The sequence below is a fragment of the Mesoplodon mirus genome (genome assembly GCF_964341445.2).
Source record: "Mesoplodon mirus genome assembly, chromosome: 8".
Classification (NCBI taxonomy): Eukaryota; Metazoa; Chordata; class Mammalia; order Artiodactyla; family Ziphiidae; genus Mesoplodon; species Mesoplodon mirus.
In genome coordinates this window covers 101,924,103-101,944,645 of record NC_138984.1, presented here as the reverse complement: position 1 = coordinate 101,944,645, position 20,543 = coordinate 101,924,103, and the positions used below count along the sequence as shown (strand labels likewise).

Genomic DNA, 20,543 nt, shown 5'->3' with positions numbered 1-20,543 from the left:
TGCTTTGCCTAGAACACGATTGTTCATGTATCTACATTGCTTACCTGTACTTGTACTTCCTTCAGGACTTCACTCAAAATTTGACTCAAGGATGTCATCTTTGAGTGCCTTATTTAATACAGCAATCCAGCTCCTTGACTTCAATCCTAAACCACTTAATCACTAGCATCCGATACAACTTATCTATTTATCTAATTTCTTGTCCTATCTCTCTCCTCTAGAATGTAAGCTTCATGAGGACAGGGATTCTTGTTTATTTTCATTACCATGGAACCCCCAATTTATCAAGCAGTGTCTCACATATAGCAGATCCTTAATAAATATTTTTGACCTAGGTGAATTAATTCCACAAGGCTTATGTGGAGAAGATTAAATTAGCCCTGTGGAGAGGGGAAGGCAAACCACTGGATCTTAGGCAGGGAAAGTGGCATGGGTAGGCTTTTGTTTCCCGAGGCTCACTGTGATTGCTCCATGGAAATACACATTTGGGAGCCATGAGATATAGGATGGAGACCAAGCAGGAAGAGAAGATAAGGTCCTCAACTAGTGCAGTGGGGTAGCCAATGAGAGGAAGACTTGAGAAAGGTCTGAAAGGAACGTCAGTAGCCTTAGGTGACTGTCTGGATATGGATTATGGGATAAGTCAAGACTGAATATTCGTTTTTCTGATTCGGGGGAAGTTCAGGAGTCCTTGGCAAATATAGGACACAATCACAATTCCTAAGTGATTATAATTTAATGGACTCACCTCTAGTATTGACTCTTGAAAGAAGAGTTAAAAGTCTTTGGGTTGAGGCTGGATTAGAGGACAAAGGAGGTGGAAATGATGACATCTTTTTTGAACATGTCTTGACTGAGGCCTTGATGGGACATCTAGGCTGCATGCTGGTGGGCATTTGCATATATGACCCCTTCTCTTTTTCTTTCTATTTCCTGTCTTCTTTCTGCAAACACAAGGCACAAATAGGGCAGCGAGAGAATAATGGAGTACTCCCTTCTCTTCTCCATCTCAAGGGTTCCCACCAATCAATCAATAGTCAATGATAAACACATATCAGTGGAAGACATACCATTTCCAAAGCACAGAAGTAGCAGAAAAAAATGGAGATGGAGAGTTTCTTTGTTTTTTAACTTTAAATCAAGTTATTGACACAGTCACATGACATACTTGTCTCTGTTACACTCCCAGACCCCCTTGCCCTATCTCTTCTCCTTCCTCCCGACTTAGAACAAGTCTTCCCTGGCAGTCCAGTGGTTAGGACCCTGTGCTTTCGCTGCAGAGGGTGCAGGTTCAGTCCCTGGTTGGGGAGCTAAGATCCCGTGTATCTTGCGCAGCCAACTTTAGAAAGCAACAACAACAAAACCCAAAACAACAACAACAAAAAAAATAGAAAAGAAAAGGAACAAGCTATTTAGTAAAAACAGAAAGGGGTAAGCTACTACTCCATCTCAGTCTCAGGCATTACTCAGAACCAGTTATAAAAAGAGGGCAGATGGTTAGCACTATACTTAGCCAGCCAGAGGCCTCCAGTAGCTAAGAACAGACCCTCCTATAAGGTATCATCTTGAGTTGCTAGTCCTTCTCCTCTCTGCTCTGTGTGACTCTAGGAAGGAGTCCTTAGGGACCAGGGCTGCAGACAAGAGTGGGAAATCCTGGTGATGATTTGAGAATTGTTATTTGGCCAGTCATTTCTAAGGCTCAGGTGCCCCAACCCGTGCCCTGGTGGTGGAGGTAATCTACAGGGTCCCTACTTAAAATATATTAATGTCATTAAACAGATTAACCCAGGTTATCAAAATGCCAGCACAATTACAAGCTGAAAAGAAGGAGGAAGCCCAGCATTTTCAATCCATGGAGTTAATGTCTTCCTTTGAGAGGTGAAGACCCTGAGATCAAGAGATGGATCCCTAGTGTGGGACAGGCTTGGGTGTAAATCCCAGCTCCATCACTTATGCTCTGGGATCTTAGATGGGTTATGCACATTTCTGAGGTTCAGTCTATTTATCCATAAAAAAAGTTTGAGTGTTGTGGGGATGGGCTGGGGTGCAAATGTAGCTGAGCTCAGTCGGTTCTGGTAAAGGTTCTGTGAAAGATCATAACTAAAGGACCAAGCACAAAGCTTGGTGTCTAGGGATCACAAAAAAAAAAAAAAAAAAAAAAAAAAGAAAAAGATTTGTTCAATTTCCCTCCTTTTCTCATCACACTTAATGACTTGACAAGACCACTGTGCATCCTTGATTCTGAGATTAACAAAGCTTCTCGAGGCCAGATTAAAAATTTTAGGCACCCTAAAGTTTAAAGGACTGTGGTACTTCATTCTCTCACCACCTCACCAAGAGCAGTTAAAAAGAAAAGCAATCCTAAAGCATAAAATAAACATAAGGGAATATAACATAATAATGTATTTCTCGTTGAAGACTTCAGTGATTGTCTAACCCCTATCATAAAGATTGAGGTCCTAGAAATTAATTTGTGGTACAACCCCTCACTTTTTTTGCTTTTGCCCTGTGCATTTGCTAAGCTTTTCAAATGGGTAACCCAGCACCTGAGTCAGTACTAAGGCTGTCCTCAGGTACACTCAGGTGCCCTCACTCCATGTCAGGGCTGGAATCAATTCCCCAACTATCTCAAGCCTTCTTTGAATCATCCTACCTTCATCTCCAAACCTTTATAAATACTTATTAAAAAAATAACCCTTTGATTAAGTGTCATTCACCTCCTCCCTCTTATTTGTCATCTGGTTAAAGTAGAAAGGACCAGGTAAGTTCCCACAAAGCAGAACAGTAGGACAAGAATGACTTATATACTAGAACAATTAGCTCTTCCAAGTGTGGTAGTGTTGAGGGAATCACTTATATAGGAAATTGATCCTTTGGAGGCTGGGGAGGAGATGACAGGCAGAAGCTAGAGGAATCTGAGCTCAACCTTCAGTTCTAAGAATCCTTCTACTCTCCACTCAGCAGGAAATTCCCACTCACTTTAGCCTCCTCTCCAACCTGGGCAACAAAACATGAGAAGAGGCACCCTGCCCCTTGCTGGAAGAGACAGTTCCAGAGTGTAGGTGAGAGCTCTGTGATAAGGCAGAGAGAAAACTCCTTCAGGGCAAGGATGGAATCTGGGCATTAAATAGATTACAGGTGAGGACCATGGGTATGAAAAACCCTATGTTGTATAAAGGTGTGGAGGCCACCAGGGCAGCCAGAGGCATCCTGGTGTTGTGATGGATGCTGTCTTCATAGCCCAAAAGATAGAAAGGGAATCAGTACAGGATGTTTGTTTATTCACTCAACAAACCTATCTTTGGAGTTACTTTCCCAGTTTCTGTACTAGGACCTACAGAAAACGCATATCCATAAGATGTCCTCAAAAAGCCAATAGTTTAGGGGGGAAAAATGAGGGGGAGAGAGAGACAGAGAGAGAGAGAGCAGATCATTAAAATACAGCATCTTCAATGCAAGGTTAGAGGTAGAAAAAAATAAAAAGGCACCATGAAACAGAGAACAGGATCAATTAATCTAACCAAAGCATCAAGGAAAGCTTCTGGGAGGAGGTGGACACTGGGAATACTTAGAACAGTATCTGGCACATAAGAGATGCTCAAACATTTGTTGAATGAATTTTGTAGAAATTCAGAAATAAGAACACACAGTGATTGTCTACAAGCCGCTCAGGCATCTAGAGAGATATGGACAAGTAAAGCAAACGCCATATTGTGTGGTTGGCCAGCCACATGCCGAGGGGACACTGCTATGTGATGCTGTGTGCCCTTGCCCAAATTTGTGATCTCTGTGACATCAGTTCCACCATCTGAAATACAGGGGTAATAATGTCTATTTCACAGTATGATAGGGAAGAATGCATTTTGAAGGATACTTTAGTATGGTGTCTCATCCATACCAAGTCTTCAATAAATAACAAGTATTATTAAGCATAATTTCATGAATGAAAAAGAAATAAACCATATAGTCACATGTCACAAGTCATAGCCACTGACTTCCTTCACAGCAGAAACCACCACAGGACCCAGAGTCCTGGAAGAGGGTCACTGAGCAGCAGTGGGTGCAGAAGGAGGGCCCTGGTGGTGGGAGCTGGGAGCACTGGGTATGTGTCCTGATCAGCTCCTCCCCAAGGGTAGCCCGGGGACGGGCACGCAGCTGATGGGGTCTTAGTCTCCTCTTCCTACAGGTGAACTGTGATATGTTACAAGGATCCTCCCCAGGGATAACATCATATGAATATTCAGAGTAGAGCCGGGAAGATACTGGTAGGGTTTGACTAGACAGAAAAAACCTGGGGATGGATGGGAAACGATGTCTTGAAATGGGGAGGAGAACAAAGAGATGGAACTGGAATTAACAATGTGTGTAGAAAGGAGGGTTCCCTAAAGAATGACCCTAGAGATAAAGTCCCAAGGAATCCCCCTCGTGGCTTTCACTCGTCTGCAAGATGGGATTAACATCTGTTCGTGTTGGTGGCAACTGTTCAGCTAGTCTTCCCTCTCCAGGGTCAAACCTTTCGTCAAACTGAAATATTCACTCAGGAAAATCCCCCAGGGCACCCATGAATGAAGCCAGGTCTGAATGATTGGAGCAAAGGAGGCAGTAATGGTTTTAAGGACCAAAAGGGAAGAAGGGGGGAGAGATTGGGAATGAATACCTGCTTTCCTTTTAATGTTAATCCTGCACAGCGAGCATTCTTGAAAGGCTTCATTTGTGTGCTTGTTTGCAGCAAAGAATTTGGTGAGAAACTCTCAGTGGGGAGATAAATACCTGTGAAAAGCTGTACAGAATTTCCCAGAGAGAAGACTTGTGTGAAAGCCTTTATTTCACCAAGAGTAAAGAAACGGGTATTTTATGTGCATTGTGGGAGAATTAGCGAGACATTTCTCATCTCTCCAGAGAGAAAGTCCCAGAGAGGGCTCTTCCCTGCGTGTGTTTTCAAAGCCGTTTCATATGGGAATGTTTCATGTGCTGGACATGCGGACCTCTGCTGATGCCTCTTTGTTTTCTCTTTTCCTGCAGATGGATCAGCACCTCCGGCTCAGTTATAACTTCTCCTCAGAGGTTGAGTTCAGGGCTATCAGGTCCCTCACTTTGGGCAAAGTCACAGGTTTGTTTTTTCTAGTCCATGCCTTTCCGGCAAGCTCTGTTAAAATAAATAAAGTAATAAATAATTTTCATCAGGGGAAGCACCAAGATGCAGATAATATCCAAGATGTAGAACCAAGAGTCCTGCTATAGGAGGCTGAGAGGTACGTGTGGCAGGACCACAAAGTGACATGTATATCTATTTTGTAGAATCCCGAGTAAGGTAAATGAACAAAGTGATTCACCAAAATAATTATTTTTTACCTAATTTCAAATTAATTAACTTAAAGCGTTTACTGAGTTCTTTTAGTTTAATTTATGTAAATTTCACTTAAATAATTTAAGGATTTGAACAACCCAATTATTTAATTCTGTAAGTACTTAATCTGTTTTCTAATTTATCAAAAATTCAGAGAGGATTGGAATCTCCTATGATAATAATGGATGTTCTTTTTTCCTACAGGAAGTTCTGTGAATTTGCATTTTATGTCTAATGATGACTTTTATTGGGTGTAGGCAAGATTGAATTTTTTTGTATCTTCTCAGTGAATTGAACTTTTTTTCACACTGAAGTAATATTTTTTAACTTTAATGTCTCTGTGCTTAATTTAGTTTGTTATTAATATAGCTAATTCAGTTTTGCTTTAGTTAGTATTTGCCTGGTATATCATTTTCCATATTTCCCTTTCAATCTTTTCTTTTTTTAGCCTTATATATGAGCTTGTGAAGAGCTATAGCTAAATACTGCATTTGTATCCAGTTTGGCCATCTTCTATTTTATAAATTTGCAAATGTAAGCCCCTGTGCATTTGGGGGTTACTTGTATGATTGGATTTGTTTCTGCCTCCTTATTTTCTACTTGTCAACTTTCCTGTGATTCTAGCATGTTCTTTCTTATTCTCTCAGTCACAATACAGTGCAGAAAACATTAGTAACCCGAGGCATTTTAAGCAGGAATTGATTTAACTCAGGAAATAAGTTTCTTTTAAAATTGTGGCCACACTTACAGTGTGCATTCTTGTTAGAGTCTTTTGGAGTAACTCTCCAGGCAGCTCTGAGCTCATGAGTGGGAGCTATTAACTCCCAGGCCATCCCTTATGTGAGACTAGATTCCAGATGCCACTGTGGCCGCAGTGGCATGTGTCAACTCCCAAGAGGTGGAGAAGCTCTCTTAAAAAGGGTGGCAGAGGGCTTCCCTGGTGGCGCAGTGGTTGAGAATCTGCCTGCTAATGCAGGGGACACGGGTTCGAGCCCTGGTCTGGGAAGATCCCACATGCTGCGGAACAACTGGGCCCGTGAGCCACAGCTACTGAGCCTGCGCATCTGGAGCCTGTGCTCCAGCAACAAAAGAGGCCTCGATAGTGAGAGGCCCACGCACCACAATGAAGAGTGACCCCCCGCTTGCCACAACTAGAGAAAGCCCTTGCACAGAAGTGAAGAACCAACATAGCCAAAAAAATAAATAAATAAACAAATGTGGGTTTAAAAAATAATAATAATAATAAAAAAGAATTTATTAAAAAAAAAAAGGGTGGCAGAGAATACTTCAGGTTACCATGAATTTGCTGGCCAGTAGAAAAAGCTGAAAAGGCAGAAAAATGACTCCTGTCACACTATAGCCTTCCAGATTCATAAACAGTACTTAATTTCCAGAACATAATGTGCATCCAGAAATCTATCTGCTGTCAGGTCTGGGAAATGTCAGTTTTAGTTGCTAAAATGGCAGTTGAATGAGCCAATCAACAGTGACTGACTTCTAGATTGAATTTTACACTTATTTCTTATTCCATTCCCCCCTCCTACTAATAATTATTATTATTTCATGTAGACACTGCTTTTGTGTTTTATTAATTCAGTCACTAATTTGTTGGAACCTTCTACTTTCTACCAGATTCGATTTCCTTGTTTCCGAAGTAAATTCTTTTGAATTTTTTTTCTGTATGAGGGGTCCTTTATCTGAAAACAGGAGTTTCACCTTTCATCTTTATTCCTGGAAGATAATTTTACTAGACATACAAATTGACATTGAAGGATTTATCCATGGGTGTGAAGGAGCCAGCTCACAATGGCTCATAAGGACCTGTTACATACATCTCTGCCCAATTCTGTGATGTCACAAGGGTAGTTTGAAATCAGCCATCCTGGGAGTGTTTACTCCATGGAGCTCAGAAATTCTGCAAGTCAGGGCTCTCCCTGCTGCTAGACATCCAGGTTAAACCCTCGCCAGCACAATACTGGACTCTTCTGATCTGGCTATTGAAAAGCTGTCTGTCAGCCTGTCCTGCCTTTGAAAGTGCTCTGACCACCACCACTCCCAACACCCAAAACCTACTTTTATGGTCATTTCTTTTAATTTGGTGTTTGGTAGTCTTATTACCATGTGTCTGATTGTGGTTATTTTTAATTGTCTTATTTGATATGTTTATGTTTCCTGCATTTATTCATTAGTTCCTATGTATCTAGTTCATATGTATTATTCATATGTATCTATCCATTAGCTCTCAAAAATTCTCAGCATCTCAGTAATGCTTCTTTCTTATTCTCTCTACTTAATTACTTTTGGCCTGCACTAGATAAACCTTAGACTTTTAAACTCTATCCTCATGTGTCTTACCATCGTCTTATAAATAAGTTTTATTCTTTATATCACTGTCTCACATTCTGGGATATTCATTGGGTTTTATCTTCAAATTCATGAATTCTCTTTTCATTTATGCCTAATATCCCATTAAACCTATTCAATGAATCATTTTTTCATTGATTATGTTTTTTTAAAGTAATACTTTATCCTTTTTCAAATGTGCCTTTTAATTAAGATAATCTGTTGTTCCCACTTATTTTTTAAATCTTTTTGTGTCTTTAAGTATTCCATTATTAGTTATTAAACATCTTGTCTCTGATATTCCCAATATTGGAAGTCCATATGGATCTAAATCTATTATTTTCTGTTTTCTAACTCTTTCCTATGATAGCTTGTTCTCCTATGCTATGTGTGTGTATAAGTACGTGTGTGAGCTCATTTTTGGTTGAAATTGATTTGTAGGAACATTGATGATCAGAAATTGGAAAGCTTTCCTCCAGGCAAGATTTGTGTTTGCTTCCGCCTGGTGCCAGGACATGCTACCAATTTCAAATTATTTCAGTTTCTCATTTTGGGTTTTATTCTAGACAGAGAGTGAATATAAATTTAAGCTCAAGGCCTGAATGAGACCAAACCTCTTGATATCATAATATCATATCATATCATAATATGTCATTTTATTATTATTTTTGTTACAGTTTTTTTTTTTTTTTCAATCAAGAGCCACATCCCAGGTGGAGAGGTTTTATACTTATGCCCTTTTCTGTTAGGTGATTTTATTTATCTTGTCCCCTTTTCACTGATTTGAATGTAAGAGTCATAGGTTGAACATCTTCACCTAGCAATAACTCAAGGCTAGGATTCCTATTCTTCTTCAAGACGATTTAGGTACTTTTCCTTGATACAACTTTAATGTTGGTTGATGACTCACTGTCTTGGTTTCATCTTTCTTCCCCAATAAGTATCCCCCAAACTTAGGATTCCTCTTTGTTTCCTGAAGCTTAGCAAGACATTAAAAATGTGTTGATTGATTTTAATGAAGCAGAATTATTTTTTGTAGTATCTGGTCTATTATATGTCCCCTGACACCTAAATACATCTTGAGCCATTGAATCCTCACTTCAACCAAGTCAGGACAATTTTGGGAAGGGAGATCATTAGGGCTGTAAGACCACCAAGCTCTGGCTGTTTTCATGACACCTAGTGTGTGTAATGGCAGCTCTAGAAATATCCTCTTATTTAAAAATTTCTCTCTATTAATCTTGCCACTGTGTATGATATTCCTGTGGCATTTCTGTCTTTTTAACTAAACCCATAAAACATAAGATTGAAAGGATGAAAATTTAAAGCAGGGTACTAAATTACTGAGGGCCAGCTTTTCATTTTGTTTGGGAAAAGATAGGAAAGAATTTGATTATGGTTGAGGAAGAGTATCCAATAAAATGTCTTCACTGGGCTAAGTGTGGGAGACTCCTGCCTCCCCACCTTCCTTCCCATCCAAATTGCTATAAACAGACAAGAGCACTTGGATCCACAATTAACCTCAGTGCTTCTGGTCTATGAAAGGTCTATATCTGGAGGTGAGGAAAGGTGATATAAACATCATGTCCATTATTAAGGAGGGACATCTATCTTGCAGACCCTTTGGAAAGAAGCCTCATGCATTGGAAAGAACTCTTATTTGTTATAAGAAGGGATGGTGCAGGAATGGGTACATGGTATTTATGACAAATGCAACCCTACTCCACAACTTTAGAAAACTCTAGTAATCAGTTGGAAATTTTCAACTCTAAGACAAGGATTTGCAAGCATTTTTCATAGGATAGACCAAGGGCAAATAAGTGTAGTAAATCTGTTGTCACAATTTTCTTCAATACCATTAACAACATCCCACTGTAAAGCAGAACCCATTTATTCATTTTCTTTCTGTAAGAGGAAGAGCCAATCAATTCACCATTCTAGAAGGTAGTTATTTAGTACCAATGATGGTTCTATATGGTATGTGCCTACACACATACCATGATGAATAAAAGTCTCTTTCTTGGGAATTCCTATGATGTAGAGACTAGTCCATGAAAATAGAAGATAAAATCATTGACATTAAAATTGCATTATAGGTATTTACCAATGGTAAGTCATGGGCTGTTGTTAGGTTTATTCCTTGGTTTATTAATGTTCTTTGACTTTTAAGAAAGATTTCTTGGTTCTGGTCTATTACATGAATGTATTAAAGAGAAGGTAACATTAAAAAGAAAAAAGTGTATATATTTAGGGAAGTCACCCTTTTGGACAAGATCATCTGTTTCTGGGAAATTACTGAATTCTTTAGAAAACATAGAAGCACATTCCTTCGATTCAAATAGTGTGACTTACCAGTGTGTTTCTAAGTTTCTGTCTCACTCAACCCTGGTAAAAGAACTTGGACATTCCGACATATTTAGAAATTTAGAGAGCTTGAAACTTCTAAAAGAAGCTGTGTTTTTATTTATATACATATTTTTTAAATTATTTTTTTCTGATCCTGGTTTCTCTTAATTTACTCTGCCAGAACATATCATTAAATTTGAAGGCATATATATATATATATATATATATATATATATATATATATACACATTTTGTGTGTATATATATATATATATATATATATACACATTTTGTATATACACACACACACACACACACACACACACACACACATATATATATATACACACACATCTTAGAAAACTAAGAATTAAGGAATTATTATAATTGTTATTATTTTTTTCTTCCTGAGAGGAGACTCTTATCGTACTGCAGACTTAGGAAGCAGTTACTTTTTAAAATATGGAAACATGTTCAAGTTTAGGTGGAAAGGAATTGTAGTACTGCTTTTAAACTGTAGTTAACAGATTCCAAATAGACATTCAAGGCATATTTACAGGATTATCCGTTTATACAGCCAGCATTTATTAATTTCCTGCCTACTTGCCAATTTGATAGGCTGAAACTCACACCTGGCAGAGACATTATTATTTTGCTCTGATGGCTGTTTGCCCAGGTAGTTTCAAAATTCACTCGGCCCTAACTAGCCATTAGAAATTGAAGAAATTCTTTCTCAACCTACAAAAGAACCCAGCTGATCTAGAAATTGTAGGGCTACTTGTGAGCGCTTGCCTATGCTTTTGGCTTCTTCAGATGAAGTGAGTTCTGATTGTGTCTGTAGAACAGGGTTTTTTGATTCTCCCAAATCCCTCAGTTTTGAATATCAAGACTACTGTGTCTTCTGCAGCATCAGAGTCTTGTTGACCGAACACCCTGATTGTTTTCATGTTAAATCATTTCTCAAACATTTTGTAGGTGAAGAGTTATGGCTGATATTTTTAGACAGAACAGCAGAATTTATGCATGTAAGTGAAAGGTGAGTACTGCAAAGTACTCGTTTGGGAAGACCGTACTCTATTTTTTTTTAAATTTTGTACACAGTTGGGCCCCCCTTCTGATTCAAGACGGGTCCAATTGATATTAAACTGAAAAGCAAAATTACAGAGTGAAATAGCTCTGCTTTTTAGAGACAAACTAAGTCATGTTTGGCTTTCTCCTCTGTGATTACTATTGTGTGACCATGGTGAATTGTCTAATCTGTCTAAAGTTCCTCATCAATAAAATGAGGATGATAACATTTAATTCAGAGAGCTGAGTAAGCCTTCCATATGTAAAGTACTTGGTATTTAGCACACACTCCACACATTAGAAGTTTTTGATGTTTGAAGATTGTGGGGACATGGAGGAGAACTGTGTTTTGCTTTGTTACTGTTTTTGTTTTAATGAGTCTGGAAAAGTGGCTATAAAGGTAATTTCCAAAGAGGGACTCAAATGCATTCTAAAAGAGCAATTTTGGACTGTGGTGAACCTTGAAGATGGGAGTATAAGTCACTGTCAATCAGGGCTGTTTTAAGGGCATATCAAGCTTTAACAAGTTTAAATTGACAATAGATAATATAGTAGTTGGTGAAAATGGAAGTTTCAAAGTGCAGGCTTTGCTTCAGGCACAGCTGGGTTCAGAAGTTCAAATGTGACTGTGATTCGGCCTTTGTCTATCTGTCTGTCTGTTTCTCACTCCACCTTTGACTCTCTTTACCTCTCTAAGGGGCTTTATTCTCAGGCAGAATTTCAATGGTAACAAAGGTGGCATCAGCAGCCCTATGCTTGATCACTACCATTTCAACAGCCCTGGTGGAAAGAAAGACTCTTATTTCTAAAATTTCCAGAAAAGAGTCCTGGATTGAGTCTCAAAGGACAAATTTGTGTCAAGTGACAAGTCCAGATGATGACAATGACCAAGTGGTTAGAATACACTGAGTGGCCATGCTTGGATTATGCACCCAGCTATGGCTCTGGACAGGTGCCATATTGACCTGCAGGGTGCAGATGTGTGTTGAGAATAGAGAAATGTTATTTCTTAAATGGAAGCCGAAGTTTTCTTACCAGAGTGAGATGGACTCTGAGGAGGACAAATCAACAATAATCCAATAACAGCACTGTTTTTTCTCATTCATATTCTGCTACCCCCTTTAACCAGGAAAGAATGGGATGCTGTTCTACGAGGTAGGCTTGGAATTGTGCATAATCTGGGGACTGCATTTTGCTTGTGTACATCAATAGTCTAAGTGTGTTGCAACAGAAAAGATAATCTTTGAAAGTTCCTCTTTTATGAAATGCATGTTATCTTCTTTGGAACAAGTTTATAGCTCCCGAAGAAACTACTGAAAAATTATTTTATTTTGAATTCATAGGTTTCTTAAATAATGTTTCACTTTGTTTATGGTCATCTCTAGTTCTCTAGTAAATAAAAAGATCTCCAAACCACAGCTCCTTCCTGACTCAAATTCTAATATTGTGTGTAATTGTCTCATATTATGTCTAGAAATTTCTTAATGATACCGTTTCCCTGAGGAATAAAATATTTCAGACTCATTACACTAATCTGACCTCCCTGTGAATGATGTGTTTTAAAGGATCCTGAAATATCAGATTTCAGTAACCATTCCAACTTCCTAAATACCCATCTTATCCTTTCTCCCTTGAAGATAACAAACACTGAATCACAACTGGACTACAGGGCATTCGTTACTGTTTCTTTTAAAGAATAATGAACTGCATTTTTCCTCGTGGAAAATGCAATAGATGATTTAGTTTCACCTCATGCAACAGGAATGTGTGTTATCTTCTGATTAAAAATGCAATTTTATTTTGCATTTTCAAGGAACTACTACCTGATCAGAACCGAGACCTACTCCATGCTTGTGCTTCTCTGTAAAAGTCAAGTTTGTTTATTGTAAAAGCAAAAACACTTTTTGAACAGACTTTGTATGTCCTTCCCTGACTGTATTAACAAAGGATATTTTGTGTGGTCTACCAGAAGCCAATGACATGACTGTTACCAAAAAAAAAATTCAATTATCTCTCATGACACAAAAATTATTGAGCATACTATGGAGCAGGCAATGTGCTAGGCCATATAGATACCCCCAGGGAAACAAACAAACAGACAAACACATAAACAATCTGTCCCTGTTCTAAAGATACTGCTTACTTTAAAATTCTCCCTCTTTCAAAGGAAAGTTATCAAGGTTGGGTTGAGAATATTAATGTTGTTCAAGGTTTTGGAATATCTCTTTTAGGCTATGGTAAATAACTTGGTTTTCTGCATTAATCAAATAATAATATTAATAATAGTATGCTATTATTAATAGTATAGCATATTAATATTATACTAACATTGTTATTACTTTATTATAATAAACTAATATAGTATATTATAATATAATAATAACATTGTTATTATTATTTTTTATTAATTATTATTTAATAATGCACTGCTCTGTGCTAGATCTAAACTCTTAGGTTTTATTTTTTCCTTATTTTTAATTGAAGTATAGTTAATTTAGTGTTGTGTTAGTTTCAGGTATACAGCAAAGTTACTCAATTATACATACACACACACATATATATTATATATATATATTCTTTTTCATATTCTTTTCCATTATAATTTATTACAAAATATTGAATATAGTTCCCTGTGCTACACAGTAGGTTCTTGTTGTTTATTTATTTTATATATAGTAGTCTGTATCCATTAATCGCAAATTCCAAATTTCTCCTCATCCTCCCCCATTTCCCCTTTGGTAAGCATAAGTTTGTTTTCTATGTTGGGGAGTCTATTTTTCCTTTGTAAAAAAGTTCACTTGTATCATTTTTTAAGATTCCACATATAAGTGATATCATATATATTTATCCGTCTCTGACTTACTTCACTTAGTATGATAATCTCTAGGGCCATCCATGTTGCTGCAAATGGCATTATTTCATTCTTTTTTTATGGCTGAGGAATATTCCATTGTGTATATGTACCACATCTTCTTTATTGATTCATCTGTTGATGGGCACTTGGGTTGCTAAGCTCTTATGTTGACTAAATTTTTCCTCACAACAACCCAAGAAGGTAACATCTATAATTACTCTTATTTTATAGATGAGGAAACTGAGTCACAGAGCTTAAGTGACTTGTCCAATGTCACAAAACTAGCCAGTGGTGGACTTGGCATCTAAAGTCACACATTGCGAGTCTGGGTCCTGCACTCCCAATCAGTCCTGCCATATTTTGTTTTTAACAAATAATATAAGATAGTCCAGACAACATACACTCTGTTTTCTGTTGAGGGCTCCTAAATAAAAACCTTGTGTCCTTAGCCTTCACTGCAATGGGCTTAAAAGTAAACTCTAGGGCCAGGCTTTAATCATGGAGGGGTAATATCATATTTATTGTAAGTCAGGCATTCGAATCTGCCCGGGATTCCAGTCATAACTCTAGCACTGACTAACTGACCTGGACAAATGACTTAATACTCTGAACTTCACTTTTCTCAATTGAAATGTGTTTATTATAACAATGCCTGTTTGGACGATTAGGTGGTAATGCAGCTAGCATGATGCCTGGTCTAATGAAAGCTCAATAAATGTTTGCAGTAACAGTAATAAGAACATAAGAAGTCACCTCATCTGACCCAGCTACTTTTCTTTTGAGAATGGCATTGGACTCTAATGCCTTTCGGACCTTAGAGAGGAGTTGTTATGGAAGAGAGAAGACGGCTACCCACTCTGTGCATAAAAAAGCTTGCATTTCACTCTTCCTTTCTGCTCTGGGGAAATGAATGAATAAGGCATTATGTAGCCTTGACTCTATGATGCTTGGTAAATGGTGAAGGTGCACATATGGACAATTCTCAGTTTCTGATAAACCAGGTGAAATCTACCTGACATTATTTAAATTTAAATGTATGTTCTCATGATTAAAGCTGTCTCTAGTGGATTGCAACCTTGTGATACTTGGTGGATCAACTAAGCTTCAAAACATGGAATCTGGTCTGATTTTTTTTTTCATTAAGCAATCATTTATTGAGTACTTTTTATGTGCCAGGCACCAAGTTAGGCACTGTGGATACAAAAATTGAATGACAGTCCCTGCCCTCAAGGAGCTTACAGCCGAGTGTGGAAATAGACCAGTAAGTGGGCAAGTAAGCCCAGAGTGATCTGTGTGGGTGCTGGTGAGAGAAGGGGATGACATTCCAAGTTCCCTGGAGGAAGTGAAATCTAAGTTGAGAACAGACAGAGAAGGGACCCAGGTGAGTAGAAGAAAGGGGAATGAAAGTGTCATCTCTGGATACAGAAGGCTAAAAATCAAAGCACAAGATAGCAAGTGATGAGGCCAGAGAGGCGAGCAGGAACCAGGACCCCATAAGCCTCACAAGCCATGCTAAGGCGTCTGGGCCTTATCCTGAGGGCAGTAGGGAGCCATGGAAGGTTGTAAGCCAGGGAATGAGGTCTAGTCTGATTTGTAAAGATGCTACCCATCATCTCCGTCCCTCTCCTACTCTCAGCATGAGGTAATCATGGAGTTCCAAAGACAGGACTGAGTCTTATTTATGGTTGTATCCTTCTTGCTACCATATTTACAAGCACATATTAAGAGTTCCATAATTTTTCCTTTTAATTAATTTTTAATTTTTTATTGAAGTATAGTTGATTTACAAAGTTGTGTTAATTTCTGCTGTACAGCAAAGTGATTCAGTTATACATAGATATACATTATTTTTTAATATTCTTTTCTATTACAGTTTGTAATAGGATATTGAATACAGTTCTCTGTACTATACAGTAGTAGGACCTTGTTGTTTATCCATTCTCTATATAAAGCCTTATATCTGCTAATCCCAAGCTCCCATAATGTATCTTGAAGGGAAAAAAAAGTGTAATATATGAACATTAGTGCAGTAGGAACTGAAAGTTCATCATGCTGCACGTTAATGGGCTCAATATTGTACAATCAGCTACAGTTAGATTTTGGATAAGGATCTCCAGGTTCCCTAGAGATTGTGTCTTTTTCTCACAATGGTGCCTGACAGTGAAGTGAAAATGAGTGGGTTTGGAATCAGACAGTTGGCACCTCAAATCCTATACAAGCTATGTCTCTGTTAAGTTAACCTCTCTGAGCCCAAATTTCCTCATCTGTAAGGCAATAGACATACTTTTTTAATTGATTTGTTATGAAGATAACACATAGGATGGGTAAAGTGTCTGGCACATAGTGGTATTTGAAAACAGTAGCTGTTGTTTATAAGATCATGCAGCCATGCAGTCTATTGATTTTCTTAGGCTGATATCCCTTTTTCTTGCCACTGGCACTGCTATTGATTTGTTTACCCTTTGCCTGGGGAATCTGGGCCAGTGTTATAAATGTCAGTGTTGACAAGGTAATGAAGTGAAGAGGATCCAAGCTAAGAATAATGAACTCTGCACCAGCCTTTTAGGTCTCTCTCCCAAGCTTGGCGGGAAGGGTCAGAAGCTGAAAAGAACAAGTAGAGTCAGCACAGGTTAGAATTCTGGATGTTTTCTCCTGGAGAAGGAGAGGAAATCAAAGCCCAAAGAGTGTCGTTGGTTACTGGTTACTCATTTAGTTTACTGGGATATTATTTTTGGAGGATGCCATTAATGACAGTAACTTGAGTATTAAAACAAGTTAAGATAGCATGAAGCTCCTTTCCACTTAGGGGTGATTACAGGATATCCACTTCTGGGAAAGATTTGATCTGAATCCCTGTGTTTTTCCATTTCACTTCCACAAGAATTTTTGCCAGTGATCAGGGTTGGGACTTGAGACCAGTGGCTAATACACCAATGATTTCTACCCTTTGCTTGATAAAGGGGCACATTACTGGCTTTCCTGTGGGGAGGACAAATAAGTAAATCAGCATACACACCTAGAAAATGTCTGGTTTGAGTTCATCTCTTAAGATGAATTGCTGACTATTCTAATCCACCCCAAAACTTGGATATGTGCTTTATCTTTCCCATATATTTTCTCACCTTTTTCAAAATGCATCTATAGAATATAAGCTTTGCATAGGTGAAGCTTCTCTTGAAAGATATTATCTAAATGTTTGGAGTTAGGAAAATGACTCCTTAGCATTATTCCTAGATAACTCATTCAATGCGTACCATCTGAGCACCTATTATGTACAAATCAAAATATTAAGTGAAACTAAGAACACTTTAAAGAGATATAGCCTAGGGATCCTTGTTTCCAAAGTAATAAAACCCCTATCTATGGAGACAAGACACATTTAATAATTACAGTGAGTAATTTTGGTAAATGATATGCAGATCGAGTGTGTTTAGAATTCTTAAGAGGGAGAGACCATTTCTAGCTGAGACGATCCAGAAGAGTGTCATGGAGATTACCCTGACCCTGGTCTTGAAGCCCAGATGTAGTCTCAATAGATGGCATGCATTAAAGGAAGGTGGGATGGTATAAACCAAAAGGACAACAGGAAGGAAAAATCGTGTGCTGGAAACAGTGACTAGGTCATATTCAGATGGTCTTGTTCATGCAGGATAAGAGAGAGGAATGGGGAAAACAGGAAAGTTCACTTGGGACCATATTACCGAGTTTCTTCAGGGCTCTGCAAAGGAGTCCAGACTTCATTATATAGATGGGAGAAGCCATTGAAGGGAGCTCTCATGGTCAGAGCTGCTGTTGGCTCTTTTGTGGGTAACAGGTCAAATTGGGGGTGGGGGGAGATTGGTATGGAAGTTATGCTAAAATCCATCCTTCAGGTGGAAGAGAACAAGAGTCAGAGCCAGGGGGATAACAATGGGATTTGAAATAGGAATCGGAAGATTTGGGTAATTTACTGGGTGGGTGGGTTGAAGTGTAAGGTGGACTGGAAAGGTGAGCACAAGAGAACAGAATAAGAGTGGTGGTTTTGCAGTCATTGCAGAGGGAAATTAAACCATCCTGGGCAACCCTTAGTTGCCCTTAAACCACACTTAGTTTAGGGGTTTTGAATAGTTTAATGGAACTGAGCTGAGGGTTGGAAAATGCCAGGTGAGCAGTTGAGGCTCAAGTTTTTCACAGTCACAACTGAGCCCAGGTGCCACCATCCCAGCAGGTGTGCTATAGGGCAACCCAGGTGAGGATGGAGAAGGCATGAGAATGATCCAATCAGCCTATCAGCTGACACTTACCAAGCCCCTGCTGGGATGCAGATCCCAGCAGCCAGGTGTGCTTAGATGACTGGAGAAGGGTATGGGATTTTTTTCTGCCCTGAAAAATCCAGTGGACTGGGTAGGGACGTAAAATTGCACACAAGCAGTAATAATAGAACGATGGAACTCTAGCTCATGGAAATTGGATTCTAAGGACACTAAGAGGCCAGAGGAAGGAGAAATCAAAAGTAAAACCATCTAATGCCTCCCAATGTTCATAGCAGAACTATTTACAATAGCCAAGACATGGAAGCAACTTAAGTGTCCATCAACAGATGAACAGATAAAGATGTGGGGTGTGTGTGTGTGTGTGTGTGTGTGTGTGTAGTGGAATACTACTCAGCCATAAAAAAGAATGACATAATGCCATTTGCAACAATATGGATGGACCTAGAAATTATCATACTAAGTGAAGTCAGACAAAGACAAATATCATATGATATTATTATACGTGGAATCTAAAAAACAATGATACAACTGAAAGTATTTACAAAGCAGCAACAGACTCACAGACATAGTAAACAAACTTATGGTTATCAAAGGGGAATGGCAGGGGGTGGGGGAGATAAATTAGGAGTTTGGGATTAACATATACACACTACTATATATAAAATAGGTAAACAAGAAGGACCTACTGTATAGCAAAAAGAACTATATTCAATATCTTGTAATAACCGATAAGGGAGAGGAATCTGAAAAAGAATATATATATATATATATATATTGGGTGGAGGATCAGGTCCTTGTTTATGAGCAAATCATTTCTAGCTGTGCTGAGCAGGGGTGTCTTTCCACTAGAAAGTGTGTCAAATGCACATCACATCAGCTGCTCTAGATCTCTGAACTGGAAGTCTCATATGTATCTTCCATTCCAGCAAAGTTTCCATTATCTTGGGACCTAAGGAGCTTACTTTGCCATGTTGTAGGAAGTGAGGGCCTTGGTTATATGTGTTGGTAGAGTGATTCTTCTAAGGTATGAATAGAAGTTTTTATACATGGGAATGAGCTTAGCTCTTGGAGATAAATATGAGGTTTCAAAGTTGAATTATCTTTTCTTAGCACTCTGAGTATATTTACAGTCTCTGTGTTTGTCTGTCTACCTTTGTTTTCCTTATTTTTACATAGTTACTTTTCTTTAGTTGCTTTTTCTGTTATGTCCTTTGGTCTTTCTCTTTCCTACTAGAGGATTTCCTCAGATTTTTGATGACCCTGAACTATCTGCTCATATTTAAGAATGGGGTGGCTAGAATGCATTGATTAAGGGCTACACTACAGGATATGACTGAGCCTTTAATAGAAAACCTCCAACTTTATCTTTGGGTCATTCTTCTTAGAATAGGCATATTTCCTAGGAGAGACATTTCCAATCTCCCTCTTGGAGAGTGGGAGGTTCTGAAGGTCTCATTGGGAAGAGAGCTGGTGGGTCTCATTACCTGCCAGGGAAATGTTCTTTCATGTCTTTTTTTTTTTTCTTTTCCAGTGAACATCCTTGGCCTCAGCTGTGGGCGTTTCCTTTGCCTACCTGTTATAATGCCACCCCATCACAGCACTTATTTATTCATTTCTCCAATAAGTATGGGTAATTGAAGTTCTAAAGTACACCGTTTGGAACTCTTTCCTCTTTCTCTAGGATTTCTATCTTTGTGAGGGAATTGTTACAGAACTGTCTAAGAGAAGGCAAAAGGCTTTTGGATGACAAATCTTCCAAATTTAGAATCCACTTGTATCAGTCAGGCTTCAACCTGTGAAGGGATAATATACTGAAATTTATTGCAAAATATTGGTTTAGGTGATTGCCGAAGCTGGGTATAATATCTGAAGTCGTAGGGCAGGCCATCATCAGGGAGTGCAGGCTGGAGCTCTCAGGCATGGGCTGGCCACAGGAGGAATTCTTTCTCTTTTTTATTCCTTTTTTTTTAAATTGAAGTTTTGTTAATTTACAATGTTGTATTAGTTTCAAGTGTACAGCAAAATGTTCTGACCATAGATATTCGTTTTCAGATTATTTTCCATTGTAGGTTACTATAAATACTGAGTATAGTTCCCTGTGAAGTAGGGGGAGGGATAAATTAGGAGTTTGGGATTAATACATACACATTACTATATACAAAATAGGTAAACCACAAGGAATTCTTCAGGGAGCCTAAGAGCCACTCTGCCCTTAAATCCCTTCAACTGATTGCATCAAACCCATCCAGATTATCTAGGATAATAAGCCAACAGATTGTGGACTTTATTCACATCTACAACATACCTTCACAGCAACACCTGGATTAATGTT

At 38.5% G+C, this 20,543-nt stretch overlaps 1 protein-coding gene across 2 annotated transcripts in view; it reads left to right on the top strand.

Moving 5' to 3' along the window:
- Window positions 1–20,543, top strand: part of CNTNAP5 (contactin associated protein family member 5) — a gene marked incomplete at its 5' end in the record, with an annotated part of 904,555 nt that overhangs the window by 857,115 nt on the left and 26,897 nt on the right. For both annotated transcript variants that reach the window (XM_082630066.1, XM_082630065.1), the window contains one exon: window positions 5,023–5,110. In XM_082630066.1, coding sequence (XP_082486192.1) covers window positions 5,023–5,110 — 88 coding nt within the window. The remainder of the gene's footprint in view (window positions 1–5,022; window positions 5,111–20,543) is intronic.